Raw genomic sequence first — 16,503 nt, forward strand, 5'->3', positions numbered from 1 at the left:
ATTGTCAACATCACGTTAAAGCATACACAAATAAATAATATCCTTAAATCAAACTCAAAGTATGAAATGCTGCTTACCTGTAAATTTCAATGATTATCAATGGAAATATTTTTCATTAGTTTGTCTGTGTACAGTGAAATCGACATTTATCAAATAAAAATCTAATCCTTCCAAGCCTAAGAATGGTTTCTTTGCCAGCTGCATCATGAAACATTCCAAGAAGTATTTGTGTTCCATATTGAGCTACTAGCTCAGGAACGTAGTTTGGTGGCCGCAGATGGATGAGTGCCAGTTACAGGAACAAAATAGCCCCATACACCAGCTACTTAATGAATCAGCAAATGCTGTTATGTTTGTTCTGGCTTTCCCATTGCTGTAGGAAAAACATTTCATTGCAGATAATATAGGAGATGATCTTCATGTAGAGTGAGTGGTGCTGGTGTCAGTTTTCTCTAAACGTCTTTCTCTGCTTCTGAGTTGATTTATGAATGCTTAAGGTCTCCATTGCTCCCACTGTTGATCTTATGGTGGGGCGTATGATGTGCTAAGGGAGCTGTTCAGAAGTGGGGAGAGCATATTGGGAGGGAGGGGTGGACAGTAGTGAAATGGAAGATTATGTTTGAAAAATGGAGTCTGTTTTTTTTTTTAAAGCAAATTCATCATGACATTTTTGCTTTGCAGGACGCCAGCTGCTGAGATTCCAGGAAGATCTCATCTCCTCTGCTGTGGCTGAGTTGAATTATGGGCTATGCTTGATGACACGAGAAGCTCGCAATGGTGAAGGCGAACCATACGATCCAGATGTACTCTACTATATCTTCCTGTGTATTCAGAAGGTAGGATCTCTTATTTCTTCTTCTTTTATGTAGGGTGCATGCAACAAAACTGCATATGCTGTGATCAGACAGTGTTTGTAGATAGCTTTCTCTTTGTAAGACCTAGAATGATGGTGGCAGTTGCTATTAATATCAAGCTCTCCAGCTTAGTTTTATATATGGAATAGTGAATGAATTTGGGAAACCTCTTCTGTGTTTGATGGAACATGCAACTTTAAGAGTGGACAGTTGGAGGGAGGATTTTTTTAAAGGGATACCAGCATGCAATTAAAAACAAAATAGTTGCTATTAACGGAATGAAATAATGTGGTGAGAATTTAATGGGAAAGTTTTTTCAAGCAGAGTGTAATGCTCTAGACCTAGTCTGTCCTGCTTAAAATCAGTGTTTCAGCTTTGACTTGCCTGAACTGTGAATGGAGGCTTATTGCTTGGTATAGAGAAGAAAGAATCTGGGTTTGCAACAGTATTTTTCTTTTATTGTACCCTAAAGAAACAATCCCAGTGCATGCAGGGCAATAATTTAAATGTAAAATTTCAAATAAACTCATCCTTTTGTAAATAGCTGAGGGCCAGCCATCTTTGCTTTTAAGACTCTTCCTCTTTTTTGTTATCCACTCATGCAGCCGTAATTGATTGATTGTTTCTGGTGCACTGTCATCAGTACAGGGGTATTTGTACTCTCCAAGGTGCACTCTGTGGAACCTCCCCAGCAAATGACTACAATAACACAGGAAATACACAAGCCTGACTAGTGCCTGGGCCTTGAGCCTGGGAGGGGGCTCATTCCATCCCAAAGAGAGAGATCCTCTGACAGGAGTTTGCTTGATGCCATTATATCAGACTGTGTTGTGAATGTCTTTTGCAGTATCTCTTTGAAAACGGACGAGTAGATGACATTTTCTCAGATCTCTATTATATACGGTTTACCGAATGGTTACATGAAGTTCTCAAGGATGTACAGCCCCGGGTCACCCCTCTTGGTAAGCGCCTTTTCTCTGCTTTAGGAAGAGGCCTCTCAGACATGCTGGGGTAGGGGTGGGATGCGAGAGAGCTTTAAGCTTGCTGGTGTCGTCGTGTTTCTGAAAGCTGTGATTAAAACAGAGATGGGCAAACTACGGCCCGGAGGCCACATCCGGCCTTCCAGATGTTTTTAATCTGGCCCTTGAGCTCCCACTGGGAAGTGGAGTCTGGGGCTTGCCCCACTCCACATGGCTCCCGGAAGCAGCAGCATGTCTCCACTCTGGCTCATACGCGTAGGGGCAGCCAAGGGGCTCTGCATGCTGCCCCCACCCCAAGTGCCACCCCCAGAGCTCCCATTGGCCAGGAACCACAGCCAATGGGAGCTGCAGGGGCGGAGCCTGCGTGCAGGGCAGCATGCAGAGCCACCTGGCTGTGCCTCAGCATAGAAGCTGGAGTGGGGACATGCTGCTGTTTCTGGGAGCATCTTGAGGTAAGCGCCACCCAGAGCCTGCCCCCGACCCCCTCCCATGCCCCGACCCCCTTCCCCAGCCCTGACGCCCTCCGAACCCCTTGGTTCCAGCTCGGAGCACCCTCCTGCACCCCCAACTCCTCAGCCCCCTCCCCCCCCCCCAACCCTAACCCCCAATTTTGGGAGCATTCATGGCCCACCATACAATTTCTATACCCATGGCCCACCATACAATTTCTATACCCAGATATGGCCCTCGGTCCAAAAAGTTTGCCCACTCCTGGACTAGAAACTGATCTGAAGAAACACTTGAGCAGAGGAACATTCCTTAACTTTCACTGAGCCGGGAGGGAAGTTCTCCAGAGCCTGCAATAAGTACAAATATTTTAGAGGGTTTTGTGCACCAGACTCCCATCCTGACTTCTTTTTTAAGGGTTTAGTTAGGCTTGACTCTGTGCACCATTTAACTTACTCTTTAAGGGGTTCTGAGAACTGGTTAATCTTTCGGATGTTGGGAGTGTGGGTTGATGCCCCTTCTAAGGAATGCATGAGTTGTTGAGCAGAGATGGATTCATAAATGACAGATGAAATTCGATGTTGATAAATGCGAAGTAATGCACATTGGAAAACAGAATCCCAACTATACATATAAAATGATGGGGTCTAAATTAGCTGTTCTCACTCAAGAGAGAGAGCTTGGAGTCATTGTGGATAGTTCTCTGAAAACATCCACTTGGTGTGCAGCGGCAGTCAAAAGCGAACAGAATGTTAGGAATCATTAAGAAAGGGAGAGACAAGACAGAAAATATCATATTGCTGCTATATAAATCCTTGATATGCCTGTGTCTTGAATACTGTGTGCAGATGTGGTTGCCCCATCTCAAAAAATATATTGGAATTGGAAAATGTTCAGAAAAGGGTGACAGAAGTTATTAGAGGTAAGGAACAGCTTCCATGTGAGGAGAGATTAATAAGATTCAGACTTTTCAGCTTGGAAAAGGAACAGCTAAGGGGGGGGATGTGGTAGAGGTGTGTAAAATCATGACTGGTGTGGAGAAAGTAAATAAGGAAGTGTTATTTACTCCTTCTCATAACACAAGAACTAGGGGTCACCAAAGGAAATTAATAGGCAGCAGGTTTAAAACAAACACAAAGTATTTCTTCACACAATGCATAGTCAACCTGTGGAACTCCTTGCCAGAGGATGTTGTGAAGGCCAAGACTATAACAGGGTCCAAAAAAGAACTAGGTAAGTTCATGGAAGATAGGTCCATCAGTGGCTATTAGCCAGGATGGGCAGGGATGGTGTCCCTAGCCTCTGTTTGCCAGAAGCTGGGAATGGGCAACGGGATGGATCACTTGATGATTACCTGTTCTATTCATTCCCTCTGGGGCACCTGGCATTGGCCATTGTCGGAAGACAGGATACTGGACTAGATGGACCTTTGGTCTGACCCAGTCTGGCCATTATTATGTTCTTATACTACCTCCTAGTGGCTTACCTTTGGTGTTCATGAGGCAGGCGATCTGATCTGAATTGGCAATGCATTTTGCTTTTAGTGCCACTGATGAGAGACTAGAGCAGCTTCAAGTGATAAAACCAGAGATTTGCCCTAAGGCTTGGCTTGTTCTGAAGCTTAGTGGATTTTGGAATCTATTTGTGGGTACTTTTAGGCAGAGCCTTGGAGATGTTGCAGCCAAAAACTTCTGAACATTATACCCTTCATTCAGAGTAGGGTGAGGGGGTGTGTGGGCTTCACTGTGTACATGGGAGTGTCAACTTGTTCATGCAAGGTCTGTTCCTTTATGCCATTGCTGCAGTAGGGAAGATTACACCTATTCACATGAGAACTAAAGGATCACATTTTCAGGGAACAAATCTATTTCTTCAGATTTTTATTCCTCTTGCTCTGATCATCTGTCAATCCGTTTTACATTTGTGTTCAGATGCTTCCGCTTAAGTAGTGTGGCGGGTTTCAGATCCTCTTTTTCCCTCTGCCTGTTTGATTTATTCTTTGTTCTCTGTGCCATTGCATGAGCTCTGGGGTTCGTACTGTTTGTGGTGTTGCTGTGTATCTAGGTGTTTGGAGTGAAGAATTGCTCTTCTGTACAAGGGAAAATCAAAAGAGTGGACACATCCAAATAGTGTGTTTGACTCTGTATGTTGACTGAGGATGCACATAAGGCCAACAGCTCAATTTGTTCCATTCCATCAGCTTGCTCACTCTTGCTGATTAAAGGTTGATGTAAAAATGAGCAACTCTGAAATGGGAGAATTAATCTGTTTTCCCTTCCCCAAGGAATCTCTTTTTATAGTATGTATCCCTGCAAGTGCCTCTTGTGTTCATATTGTAACTTGGTCGGTGATGCTGACTTTTCTGATTGTTGCAGGTTATGTCCTCCCCAGCCATGTAACAGAAGAGATGCTGTGGGAGTGCAAGCAACTGGGAGCTCACTCCCCTTCCACCTTGCTCACTACGCTGATGTTTTTTAACACAAAGTAAGTGTTTGGGGCAGTTGATTTAAAAGCCAAGGAACTTCCAGCATCCTTGAGAGGACTGACAGGAAACTGTATTGGACTAAGATGTGGTCATTGCTTTTTAATGGTTAGGGACATGGGAGCAAATCCCAGAGCAGTCCCTTTATACAAGAAATTACATGCAGTAAAACAAGGACGTGAACTAACAAAGAGAAACCTGGACTTGCATCTCCCTTTTCTTGTGTTCTACTGCTCAGAATACCACCTGACTTTCAGATGCTGGTTTGAACCCTGGCTGGCTCATAGACAATAAAGATCACCACTTCACTGCCCGATGAAAGGCTAAGTAAGGCTTTGTTTGCCCCATAAATGTCCTGTGTCCTCTTCTCGCTGCTCAGGTACTTCCTGTTGAAAACGGTAGACCAGCACATGAAGTTGGCCTTCTCCAAGGTCTTGAGGCAGACCAAGAAGAACCCTTCCAATCCCAAGGATAAGAGCACGAGTATCCGATATCTGAAGGCACTTGGTATACACCAGACAGGCCAGAAAGGTAAAGTGTACATGAGAGGAGAAGCAAGCCTTCTTGAGAATGTCTGGGATTGACTGACCTGGTCTGTTTGTACTAGTTTTATAAAGAGACTTGCAGGTGCCTTCAGGTGGGGTGCAAGAAATCAATGTCTTTGACAATAAGATCCTCCCCCAGTAGCTCAGTGATCAGAGATAAAGCACATCTGTGTGTTCTGTGAGCACATGATGTTTTCTGACCTAGGGTTGAGTGGCTGTGAGGCACACAGGCCTCCCAGCAGACGGGGTGGGGATTGGTTTCCAGTCCCACTCTCCCAGGCAGAGGCACTGTTGTGATGCAGGGGTCTCTGAGCAAAGAGAGTACTAAGAGTGGAGCCTTGTACTCTTCTCTCCATGAAAGCCCTTGACTCCTGGGAACGTTCATGGAGTTTAGAGGTAGAATATGGCCTGTTGACCCAGGCTTCCACTGGCTCAGGTACTGGCGTTTCATTTAACCAGACTTCCTGCCTTTCAAAGGTTATAGCTAGATGGTGGGTTAATGAGTGGGTCCTGCTGATAAAGCAGATAGCCAAAAGCAATACCTGGAGGTTTCTGGCTGCTAACAAGTGAGCTGTGCTTTGGGGCAGCGATCTGGATCCTTTTACCTTTCCTGCAGCTGGTAACTCATGAGATGTTGTAGGATGACATAGGGTTTGAAAACACTGAGGCTGCTTGACATTGCTTATTTTATTATCTACTGTTCTACGACAAACAGTTTCCTGTACTCAGTTTGACACACTGTGGTTTTCGGGGGGGGGTTGGTTTGCAGTTACAGATGACATGTATGCAGAGCAGACTGAGAATCCAGAGAACCCCCTGCGGTGCCCCATAAAGCTCTATGACTTCTACCTCTTCAAATGGTGAGATCTTCTGTCACATGGGGTTGCTTATCTTCCATAAATGTGGACCTAGACTGCATTTTATAGCTGCAGAAAGATAGCTAACTTTGTCTTCGGGACAGTATTTCTCTCCTTAATATCGGTACGGTTTGTGTGTATGTTAAATACATTAACTATATAAGGGACTTCTTCAATAGGAGGTGCGTGCCCATAATAGAGGGCAAACTTTGGTCCAAAGCTGCATTAAAAAAAAAATCACTAAAATCCTGTTCTGCTCAATATTTGAAGGGGCGAAATCATGAAGTGTGAATTGTCGTAAGTGTTGATCCCAGGGTTTACTTATGACATTAGACATCAGAGCAGTTGAGCTTGTGCAGTGGCCCCTTCACCCCCAGGTGCACTGATGGCACATGTGATGGAAGTGCCCTCTGCTTTGGATGAGATATTGGTGAGACCCAGGTGGTGGCAGCCGCAAAAATGGAAGTTTGTTCTGAATATTAGAGATGAGAGAGAGAGGTCTCTTAGTAGCTGCATTTGTATATGCTTCCCTCCTTCATGGACGGCACCATAACTAGCTTACTGGGCTGAAAATGGAGTTTGAGAAGAAAACTGACTCTTAAAAGGCTAAATGGTAACCTTTGGTACCCAAGTGAAAGGAGTTTAATCTTTCCTAGTGAATATAGGTCCACGTGATAGCTGGGGGGCCCCTTTATTGTTAACCTTGGCTTAGTCCAGTGGGTGAATGAGTCATTGAGACAGAGCTCCCCTCTTTCCCCAAGAGGAGGACTGTCTAGAACTGGGTGGGACCCATTGGTAGGAGAAGCTTATCCTACCATTGCCCATAATTGTATCTGTCCTGCAAGTAAACTTCCATAGCTCTCCTAGTCTTGCACCTTTCATCAGCCCAGCATTCACTGTAAGGATTCTTAAAGCCCCAGAATGAATAGGGTGATGTTACTTGTTCCAGGACATGTTACTAACCTGCCTGTTTCTGATTTTGTCCCCCCCCCCCCCCCAACCCCTTTCAGCCCCCAGAGTGTGAAAGGCCGGAATGATACATTTTACTTAACTCCGGAGCCGGTGGTAGCCCCTAACAGCCCGATCTGGTATTCCATCCAGCCAATCAGCAGAGAGCAGATGGAGCAGATGCTCACTCGGATCCTGGTGATACGAGAGATTCAGGAAGCTATTGCTGTAGCTAATGCCAGCACCATGCACTAAGGCATCCTTCCCAGCTCAGAAGGGGGTGGGGTGGGGCAGTGCGGTGGGGGGAGATGACGAGCAACGATAAATTGTACAGACTTTTACACTAAAGGAGATGCCTACGTTTTGTTTTTTATTGGTGTAGTTATGAAGCCCTTTTAGGCTTCTTCTGTTTAAAAGAATCTAAAAGGAAAACCTACCCAATGTGTATCCTACCAAACACACTGAGCTGTTAGACCCATTGGAGGCTGCATTTCTCTGCCAGCTCAGAGCTGTTGAAACTGCTGGTTGACTTTGGTTTTTTATGATGTAGAAAACAGAACATGAGCTATGGGATTGGCCTGGATGGCTGGGGCTTCTGATGCCTCCTCAGAGCATGTGCAGCCTGGAGAGCGCAGAATGATGGATGGACCTGCTCAGCCAGCCAAGGAGAGGCAGGTGTCTCTCCTTTGTGCTCAGACATTAATTTGCTGTTGTCCTGGAAGGAGGAGGAGAGAGTGAACTGCAATTATGATTTCTAAAAAACAATTTCTATTCAGACCTTTAAGTGACATTTTTAGATGTTAAAGTAAAAAAAAAAAAAAAAACTTTACCACACTTTTTTTTGGCCTGTCATTGAGGCCTTAAACCTTGAGGCTCCTGTGCCTGATGGAGTTCTTGTACCATACACTTGTGTATCATATAAAGATACCACCCTGTTTCTCTTATGTATTCTTACTCTAGTTGTTTATTAAGAATGACGAGCACGTCTTTTCAACATGCCATTGAACAGTGTGTCTTTATTTGGGGAAGAGCGCAAGAGCTGCAAGAGGGAGCATTTTAAAAAGATCAGTGTAATTGGGTTGTTCTCATCTCCCCCACATATGCTTTTCAGTGTGATTCCCCTTGGACCCTTTTTCTCTTTCCCACACCTCCAAACTTTGAAGGTCTGAAGGAATTCACTCCTGTTAGGGTGTCCACGTCCTCCTTTAGTGTTGCACATTGTGTCAGCCTTTTTCTTCAGTGTAATAACTCACTGAGAGAAACCAGTTTGCTGATAGAACTTCAAGTGTCCAGCTAGGAATGTGGGATTTGCTATTGCACCAGATCAGCTTATTGGTCCATCCAGACCAGTGTCCTGTCTGCAGCAGAGGCCAGTATGTGGGGCTTCAGGCACAGGCAACCTCTCCCCCAACCCCAAAGCACCTGACCGGTGGCTAGAGGGTTAGGGGAGAAAATGCTTTTCAGGCTGTATGGATGGCTGTCTCGCATATCGGTATTGTGGTTGTATAGTTTCAAGAGTTGTCACGGGTCATAATTCTTTTTTAAATCAGACCCATGGTGCCTGCCTCACTGCATCTTCAATGGCTGCTGTATTTTGACGACATAATGTTTCTGGTGGCTTCCAAAGAGAATAGATTGTCAGCTGTGCTCGAAATCAGAGCTCACTCTAGTGAGGCTTGAGATTATTGAGCTACCAGCTTCTTGGACATGAGGAGGTGACGCTTCTTGAATCTGCCTTCCCCTCTTCTCCCTCTATTGCAGTCCTGTAAATGGAAGCTCCTCCATTACTGTACAAGAGTCTTAAGGCTTCCATTTGTTGCCTCCCTGTTTACATTTGCAAGTAGGGTGTGTCATCCCTCTGATCTGTACATGTGCACCAGGGATAGAATATACGCCTAAATCAGGACTGTCCATAATGTTACCTGCCCGTGTGCCCTCCTGTTTGATGTGCAGGTATGCCTGGTGAAGACTTCCGGTCCTAGCATGTGATACTTGAGCTTGATGGAAGTCTCCTTGCATCAAACAGTCAGAATGCAGATATGCCTGAGAATATGAAAATGAGGAGGGATTTGCTCCTGAAGAGAACTTTTTAAAAGCATAATTTGGTAAGAAATGTTTGGGTAACTGCTGCAGGAAGTCGTGCATCCCCTGTGCAGTGGGTTTGATGCTCCCTCTGTTCCTTACTGACATCAACACCCGGAGAAGTGATCTAAGCAAAGTCCACTGAGTTAGCTCAAGTCTCACCTCAACGACTGCCTGGTTGGTGGTAGTATCTGGCTGAAACGCTAGTCCCCGTAGGGCAGGAAAAGAGACTGGGGACAGGTGGAGTGTAAAGCTGCCATCATACCCTCAGCTCAGTGCAGCAGCTGGGAGTATCTGCAGCACTTTTCCTCTGGCAGGGAGGTGTCAGTGTTGGTAACGCTTCTCGGTTTGGCTACTCTTGGGTGCTATAACCCTGTCACTGTGCTCCAGGCTCCAGCTGATTATTTAAGGGCATAGTTATGGGCTAGGTCGCTGTTGCTCTGTTCAAGGGAGTAGAGACGTGCATGGTGTGCTAAGGGTGTCTGGGCCTGCATGGAGCTAATCTCTAGATCACTTGGGTAAACAGCTGTCCTGAATGTTGGATTTGAGAGGGGAGCATCCTGCCTTCTGCACAGAAAGCAAGTGACCTTGAGGAATAAGCATGTGCAGGCTAAACACCCATACTCAAGTCACTGTGCCCTGGAATGCCGCATAGGAAACAATCCAGCCTTCCCAGAGGTCGGAGTGTGCCCATCCACTGTTAGTTAAATCTGAGAGCAATATGAAAATGGAAGCTGACTGGCTATTCTTTCCTCTGCCAAGGAATGGAATGGAGTGGATGGAATAGTTTGATATATGGCTTCACATAACATCTTTGTGTAAGTATAAACTTGCCAGAGCTTGAAACAATTTGGCAGACAGACGAGACCCAGCAATGGAGTAACAAGGGATGTTGCAGGTTAGGATTGAGTTGAGGTACACTGGCAGAGCTGTGTGGTCACGCTGTATGCCATGTTGCTTAAAAATGTACCTGATTCTAATGTATTTGTTGCTGTTCACTTGCTTCTGTAAAGAGCAAATGAATCAAAAAATGTACCTGGTGGAGAGTCAAGTAATTCTTTAGGATCTCCGCTCAGCCTGGAGAAGCACAACTCACTGTAACAGTATCGGGAGTTTAGCAGGCACAGAGGGCCACACAAACCCCTAAATCTTTATTGGGTTTGCCCGAGCAAACAGACTGAGGATTTTCCATCCCTGTCCTCTTTGATTTCTCCTGTGTATGGAAGATGAAGGTGTTGACTTGAAGATGTACAGTGTTCTCTACTGTCTGGTATCAAAATGTCTTTAGGAGACTATCCAATATACTGTGCTTTCAGATGACTCCACAGAACTTGTTTCTCTTCTGCATAGCTGTATGAAACCATGTCTGCAGTATTTCTGGAGTTTAAACTCTGTACCCTCTGATAGTGAAGAGTGATCCAAACTTTCCTTTCTAGAAAGGTCACCCTAAGTCCTTATTTTTAAGGACTCCTGGAAGGAACTCTACCCAGATTAGGCAACAGTGCTCTGTTGGCCTAGGATCTTACCCAGGTCATTGGCAAATCTGCTCCTGGTTAAATGATGTAAAATAGCTCTCTTTAGCACGGTTTTCTGTATCCAGTTTGTTTCCACTCTCTGCTTGAGTTTCAGTGATGGACATTCCATTTAACACCTCTGGAGTACCAAACAACTTGCTGTTGTACATATTTAACCCAGAATTCACTCCCTTCCTTTGCCTTGTATGTGCAACTGATACGGGGTTAGCCTTGTCTGTTATATCTCAGCTTGGTTAGTTATTTAGTCTGAGGCCCCCCTGCATTGTTTTTTTTTAATTGTTCTGTGCCCATCTTGTCTCCACAGAAAGTGTAGCAAGATTGAACGTGGAGCTTTGTGAAGCTTCTTGTGTTCTAACCTCTGACCTCCATGTATTGTCCTCTCTCATGAAATTGCAATATAACTGCTCTCCTACAGGAAACTTAATCTGTTACACAGACTTGGTGTCCACTGTGCCATCGTGTCCTTATTTCCTTTTTTGGAGGTGATGGTCACTACTGTAAAATTGGAATGACCAAAGTAGTGGAGGACAGCCTGTGGCAAACTATCATCCCCCGGCCCCTTGCTGCAGGGGGAGGGAAGAAGATGACAATCTAAGTGTAACTTAATATAGTTCCTTCATTTTTTTTTTTTTTTTAATTTCTTGATTCCTAGACTCTTGTGTTTCTGGGAGGAGGTAGGCTCCTGTATGTCTGAAGCTGTTTCCCAAGCATGCTGCCTTGGCCTGATTCGTTGTGTGAGCTAAAACATCCATTTTAGGATCCAGAATCTGAAAGTGACCCTAAACAGGAGTCCTCCTTTGCACCAATCCTCACAGGGTGGAAATGAAAGGGATTGCTCTGACCTAGGAGAGAACAAGTCCATTTGCCCTGGTCAATGTGGAACCACACAAAAGCTGTGTTCACCATCCCAAGTTCTCTATCTGTCGCTAAATAAAAGAAAGGTGACAGTGCCTGAGAAGAGCCCTTTCCTGTCTGTGTGGGCTGGAGGGTTTTCCTGTGAATGTTCTCACTACTCTTCTGTTTGCTGGACTGTCTTAGGGGTTGCATGATGGCTGCACACTAGGTATAATCTGTTGAATAATGAAATGGTTAATCTTAATGTTCTGACTCTTACTTCACTGTTAAAATGGGATAGAAACTGGTACAGCCTCTGATGTGGGGCCCTTCTCCCAGCCACACATCCTGAGCTGCTAGGTTCCAACAGCAGCCTACAGAGAGATTGTTTTCCTTCCCCAGATATTTTGAGGAATGCTCCTTGCCCTGTCATTTCAGCCTGTTCCATTTCATTGGAGCCAATGCATAGAAAACATCCAAGCTACTGCTAGCCACACTAACGAGCACCTTCCTACCATTAGGAGCATCTCAAACCCTGTTCCAGGAAGGGATGATTAATGTACTGGGGATGGGGGATATTAAGCTGCCAAAAGACGTGTGATGCAATGGGTGTGGCACTCTGCCCGCCACTCCCTTCCTCCAGGGTGGCTCTGGCACAGCTCGGCACTGCAGTAGACATTTTGTACAGCAGCCACGTTTCCAGTTGCCTGCTTCCATCTGTTCTTGCTACTGAGTTAATCAGGAGGGGTACGGCAGGACTGAGCCCAGCATAAAGTGGGAATAAATTGGGTCTTGGCCTCTAATGAGGGAATGTAAGAAAATAACACATCCCCTACCGACCCTGTATCTCAGTAAGGCTGGTTCTAGTTGCAGCCCAGATCCTCCCTTGGTAATGGTGCAGCCTGCATGCCAGAAATGTCTTGTCCATCCTCCCCTGTCGAATCCTAGTCTGAACAGCATATGTCATTGCCATCCCGCAAAGTGACCTTCCAGCTCGCCAGTAGCTTTTGCCCCGTGAGTTACTCACACTGCAAATCATTTTAAAGAGATGAACTCAAATATTTTTTTAATTTAACTTTACTCTTATACCCTCTGATCTTTGTAATCCCCTTGGAAATGAAATGTCTTTCCCTGCAGCCTTTGTAGTCTGTTTGACAACCATTAAACCTTGCCTTGTGTTTCTAATGGAACAGACGCTAACTTGCCTGTTTGTTTACTACTTGGTATTCTAGTATCACTGCTGAGGTTAACGTAAATGTGCCTTGCATTGGAATAGGGCAGCTGCACCACCATCGTCCTTCCTTTAAAACAAAAAAAGACATTCTCACTTCTGCCACTCTTACAGTAGGCAACATTTACTGTTGGTAGAATGTGTCACACTTTAAAAACAAAAAAAAATACGTGTCTAAATGCTCTTCTGCCTGAGTGCTCAGTAAGACCAGCTGGAACAACTGCCTTGATGTCACTACTCCAAGCCGCTTTTGGTTTGTCAGTCAGGACATCAGTGAATTCAGTAAGTCTACATAGAACAGCTTTAGCTGAGAAATGACCAAGAAACTACGCACAGATGTGTAAAGTCACAGCCAGGGATGTTGTGAAACCCAAGGGCCATATTTCTCTTAAGTTGCCACCCTACAACAAAAACTGAAAACTTCACATTGCACAACCAGAAACAATATTAACTCCATGGCTGAAGAAAAAGAGTTTAATTTTCCTTCTCTGTCTTGACTGAAATGATGCCGTTCTTAGTACTACGTACAGCTAGCACAGAGTGTGCGGCCCCTGTTCAGGAAAATTGGGAATCGCTGAAGGAAAACTGCAGTGATCAGTTTCTGCAGTGACTACAGCCTTCAGTTATAAGAGCAGCTTAACAAACCAGTCACTGAGACACCGTGCAATACGCAGTATAAAAGATGTGCTGCTGACCTTAACTGTCAGGTTATTGGAAAAAAGTAAACACAATCACCCAAAAGCTAAATTAAACTCCGCCACCCCCATGACAGGCTATTGGCTGTGAGAGCCCTGCTGCCAGAACTGCGGAATCCCACCCTGATGTTCTGTCATCAAAAGAATCCCATCCAGTCCTAACTAGTTTGATGTGGTAGCAGAAGGAGTGGGACTTGTAAAACCCCCAACGTCTTGAGCTTTCTTGAAAATCTGGCCCCAAGCGTGGCATCCCCGGTTGATTTAAACTGAATACTATGAAACTTTTTTGTGACTACATTATTTTTCATAAAGAAACAGTCCAAAAAAGTGCATGACTTAGTTGTATACGTTTTCAAATACCCCGTCCTTCACAGGATCTCCAACAGAACTCTGCAATTTTACAAATCAGCACTGCAACATATGTTTGAGCGAGGGGCAACCGTAACGAAATAGATAACCGACCTGAATGGGAGGCGAAATGGTGAGGTGGAATGGAAGTCTGGTGGTGATTGAGCCATCTCAATGGATTTTATTTTTTTAAATCCAAATGTATCTAGAAATGGGGTCAAAATTTGTTCAGATTCATATAATTGCTATGTCAATAAGCTATTATTTCTTCAGCTGCTAATTCATGCAGGTCTGAATACCACTTCAGAGGAGGGTGTAAAATGGGATAATCTGCCCCCTACATTGGCTCTCATTCTTTTAAATCCTAAAGTATGAATTTTTAATATTCCTTCTAAAACCTATCCTAAGTAGACCTTATTTATGTAAACGTCAGTCCCTTTTGGCATCTTCAGCTCTTGACCTCAACGGCTGCCTGTGGCAATAAGTTCGACAGCTTTTCAAACATTGTGTAACTGACACTGTTCCTTTTTACCCAGTTTTTTTCCCACCTTTTTAATTGCATGTGCTCTTTTAAGGAAGAGCACATGCAAGAACAGAAGTTCCTTATTTTAGAGACTTTTATTGTGTCCCATCTTCTTGCTCTGGTTTCTAAGGTAACAATCCCAAACTCTGTCAATCTCTCTTCATGAGAGAATTTTTCTAGGCCCCTGATCATCCTCAGTGCTTCTCCGAACACCTGTAATATCCTGTCTGAGATGGGGTGACCAATCCTGCACACACAATCCAGCTGAGGCTGTGCTGTTGATTAGATAATGGTGTATTTTCCACCTCATGCCTTAGGCATCCTAAAATCTTTAGGGTTTTTTAGCACAGATGCACAATGAGCTGTGTACTATGATGTCCAGGTTCTTTTACTGTGTTGATACAGCTTACAAAGGTCTAAATTAACTGTATGAGTAGTTCATTTCCCACCTCCACTGTGCATTGCTTTGTAGTTATCTGCATTGACTTTCATTTGCCATCATGTTGCCCATTCACCAAGCTTGTTTAGGACTCACTGTAGTTCCTCACTCTTCTGTCCTAACCTAAATTACTTTGTCATCTGTAAATATTGCTACTTCATTAACCACCCCCTTTCCAGATCATTAAGAACAAATATTGAACAACATGGAACCCTGAGGCCCTGTGCTGTTAACCTTTTGCCAGAATGAATATTGACCATTTAAACTTTTCTGTTTCCTAGCCAGTTTTTGATCCATGACAATAGTTTGCCTCTCATTCCATGACTACTTCATAGTCTCTTAGGTGCGACTTCAGCAAAGGCATTTTGGAAATCCTAATAAATTATGTAAACTGGTTCTCCCTTAGCCACTAAAACATTGCATTCTGAGAGATTACTGAAACATCATTTTCCTTTGCAGAAATGTTGGTTAAATGCTCTCATGATGTTTTGTTCTGCTTTTAATTACATTGCAATGGATTTTTCCAGGCACACATGTAAAGTTCACTAGTCTCTTTCCCAGGATCACTGCTTAAGACTTTTAAAACAAAACAGTGGTACATTTGCTACTCTCTAACCCTCTGGAATAGTTGCTGGTTTTAATGACAGGTTTCAGAGGAGCAGCTGTGTTTAGTCTGTATCCGCAAAAAGAACAGGAGGACTTGTGGCACCTTAGAGACTAACCAATTTGTTTGAGCATAAGGGCAGGTTTCAGAGTAACAGCCATGTTAATCTGTATTCGCAAAAAGAAAAGGAGTACTTGTGGCACCTTAGAGACTAACCAATTTATTTGAACATAAGCTTTCGTGAGCTACAGCTCACTTCATCGGATGCATACTGTGGAAAGTGTGGAAGATCTTTTTATACACACAAAGCATGAAAAAATACCTCCCCCCACCCCACTCTCCTGCTGGTAATAGCTTATCTAAAGTGATCTCTCTCTAAGTCATTATGCAAGGTAACCTGTTCCCCCCCCCCCCCCCCGAGGCATTCTTGTTAAACCCTGGATTTGTGCTGGAAATAGCCCACCTTGATTATCATACACATTGTAAGGAGAGTGGTCACTTTAGATAAGCTATTACCAGCAAGAGAGTGGGGTGGAGGGAGGTATTTTTTCATGCTTTGTGTGTATAAAAAGATCTTCTACACTTTCCACAGTATGCATCCGATGAAGTGAGCTGTAGCTCACGAAAAGCTTATGCTCAAATAAGCCGGACGAGTTGCATCCGAGAGTGCTAAAGGAATTGGTGGATGTGATTGCAGAGCCATTGGCCATTATCTTTGAAAACTCGTGGCGAACGGGGGAAGTCCCGGATGACTGGAAAAAGGCTAATGTAGTGCCAATCTTTAAAGGGAAGAAGGAGGATCCTGGGAACTACAGGCTGGTCAGCCTCACCTCAGTCCCCGGAAAAATCATGGAGCAGGTCCTCAAGGAATCAATCCTGAAGCACTTAGAGGAGAGGAAAGTGATCAGGAACAGTCAGCATGGATTCACCAAGGGAAGGTCATGCCTGACTAATCTAATTGCCTTCTATGATGAGATTACTGATTCTGTGGATGAAGGGAAAGCAGTGGACATATTGTTTCTTGACTTTAGCAAAGCTTTTGACACTGTCTCCCACAGTATTCTTGTCAGCAAGTTAAAGAAGTATGGGCTGGATGAAT

General features: G+C 44.3%; 1 protein-coding gene across 3 annotated transcripts in view; it reads left to right on the forward strand.

Moving 5' to 3' along the window:
- The window catches only part of QRICH1 (glutamine rich 1), a 35,864-nt gene extending 28,466 nt beyond the window's left edge, over nucleotides 1–7,398 (forward strand). For all 3 annotated transcript variants that reach the window (XM_074957305.1, XM_074957304.1, XM_074957303.1), the window contains 6 exons: nucleotides 682–836; nucleotides 1,702–1,816; nucleotides 4,657–4,765; nucleotides 5,143–5,294; nucleotides 6,078–6,168; nucleotides 7,176–7,398. In XM_074957305.1, the coding sequence (XP_074813406.1) occupies nucleotides 682–836; nucleotides 1,702–1,816; nucleotides 4,657–4,765; nucleotides 5,143–5,294; nucleotides 6,078–6,168; nucleotides 7,176–7,368 (815 nt within the window). In that variant the 3' untranslated portion in view covers nucleotides 7,369–7,398. The remainder of the gene's footprint in view (nucleotides 1–681; nucleotides 837–1,701; nucleotides 1,817–4,656; nucleotides 4,766–5,142; nucleotides 5,295–6,077; nucleotides 6,169–7,175) is intronic.
- The last annotated feature ends 9,105 nt before the right edge of the window (nucleotides 7,399–16,503 follow it).

This window comes from Natator depressus, chromosome 7, assembly GCF_965152275.1.
Source record: "Natator depressus isolate rNatDep1 chromosome 7, rNatDep2.hap1, whole genome shotgun sequence".
NCBI lineage: Eukaryota > Metazoa > Chordata > Testudines > Cheloniidae > Natator > Natator depressus.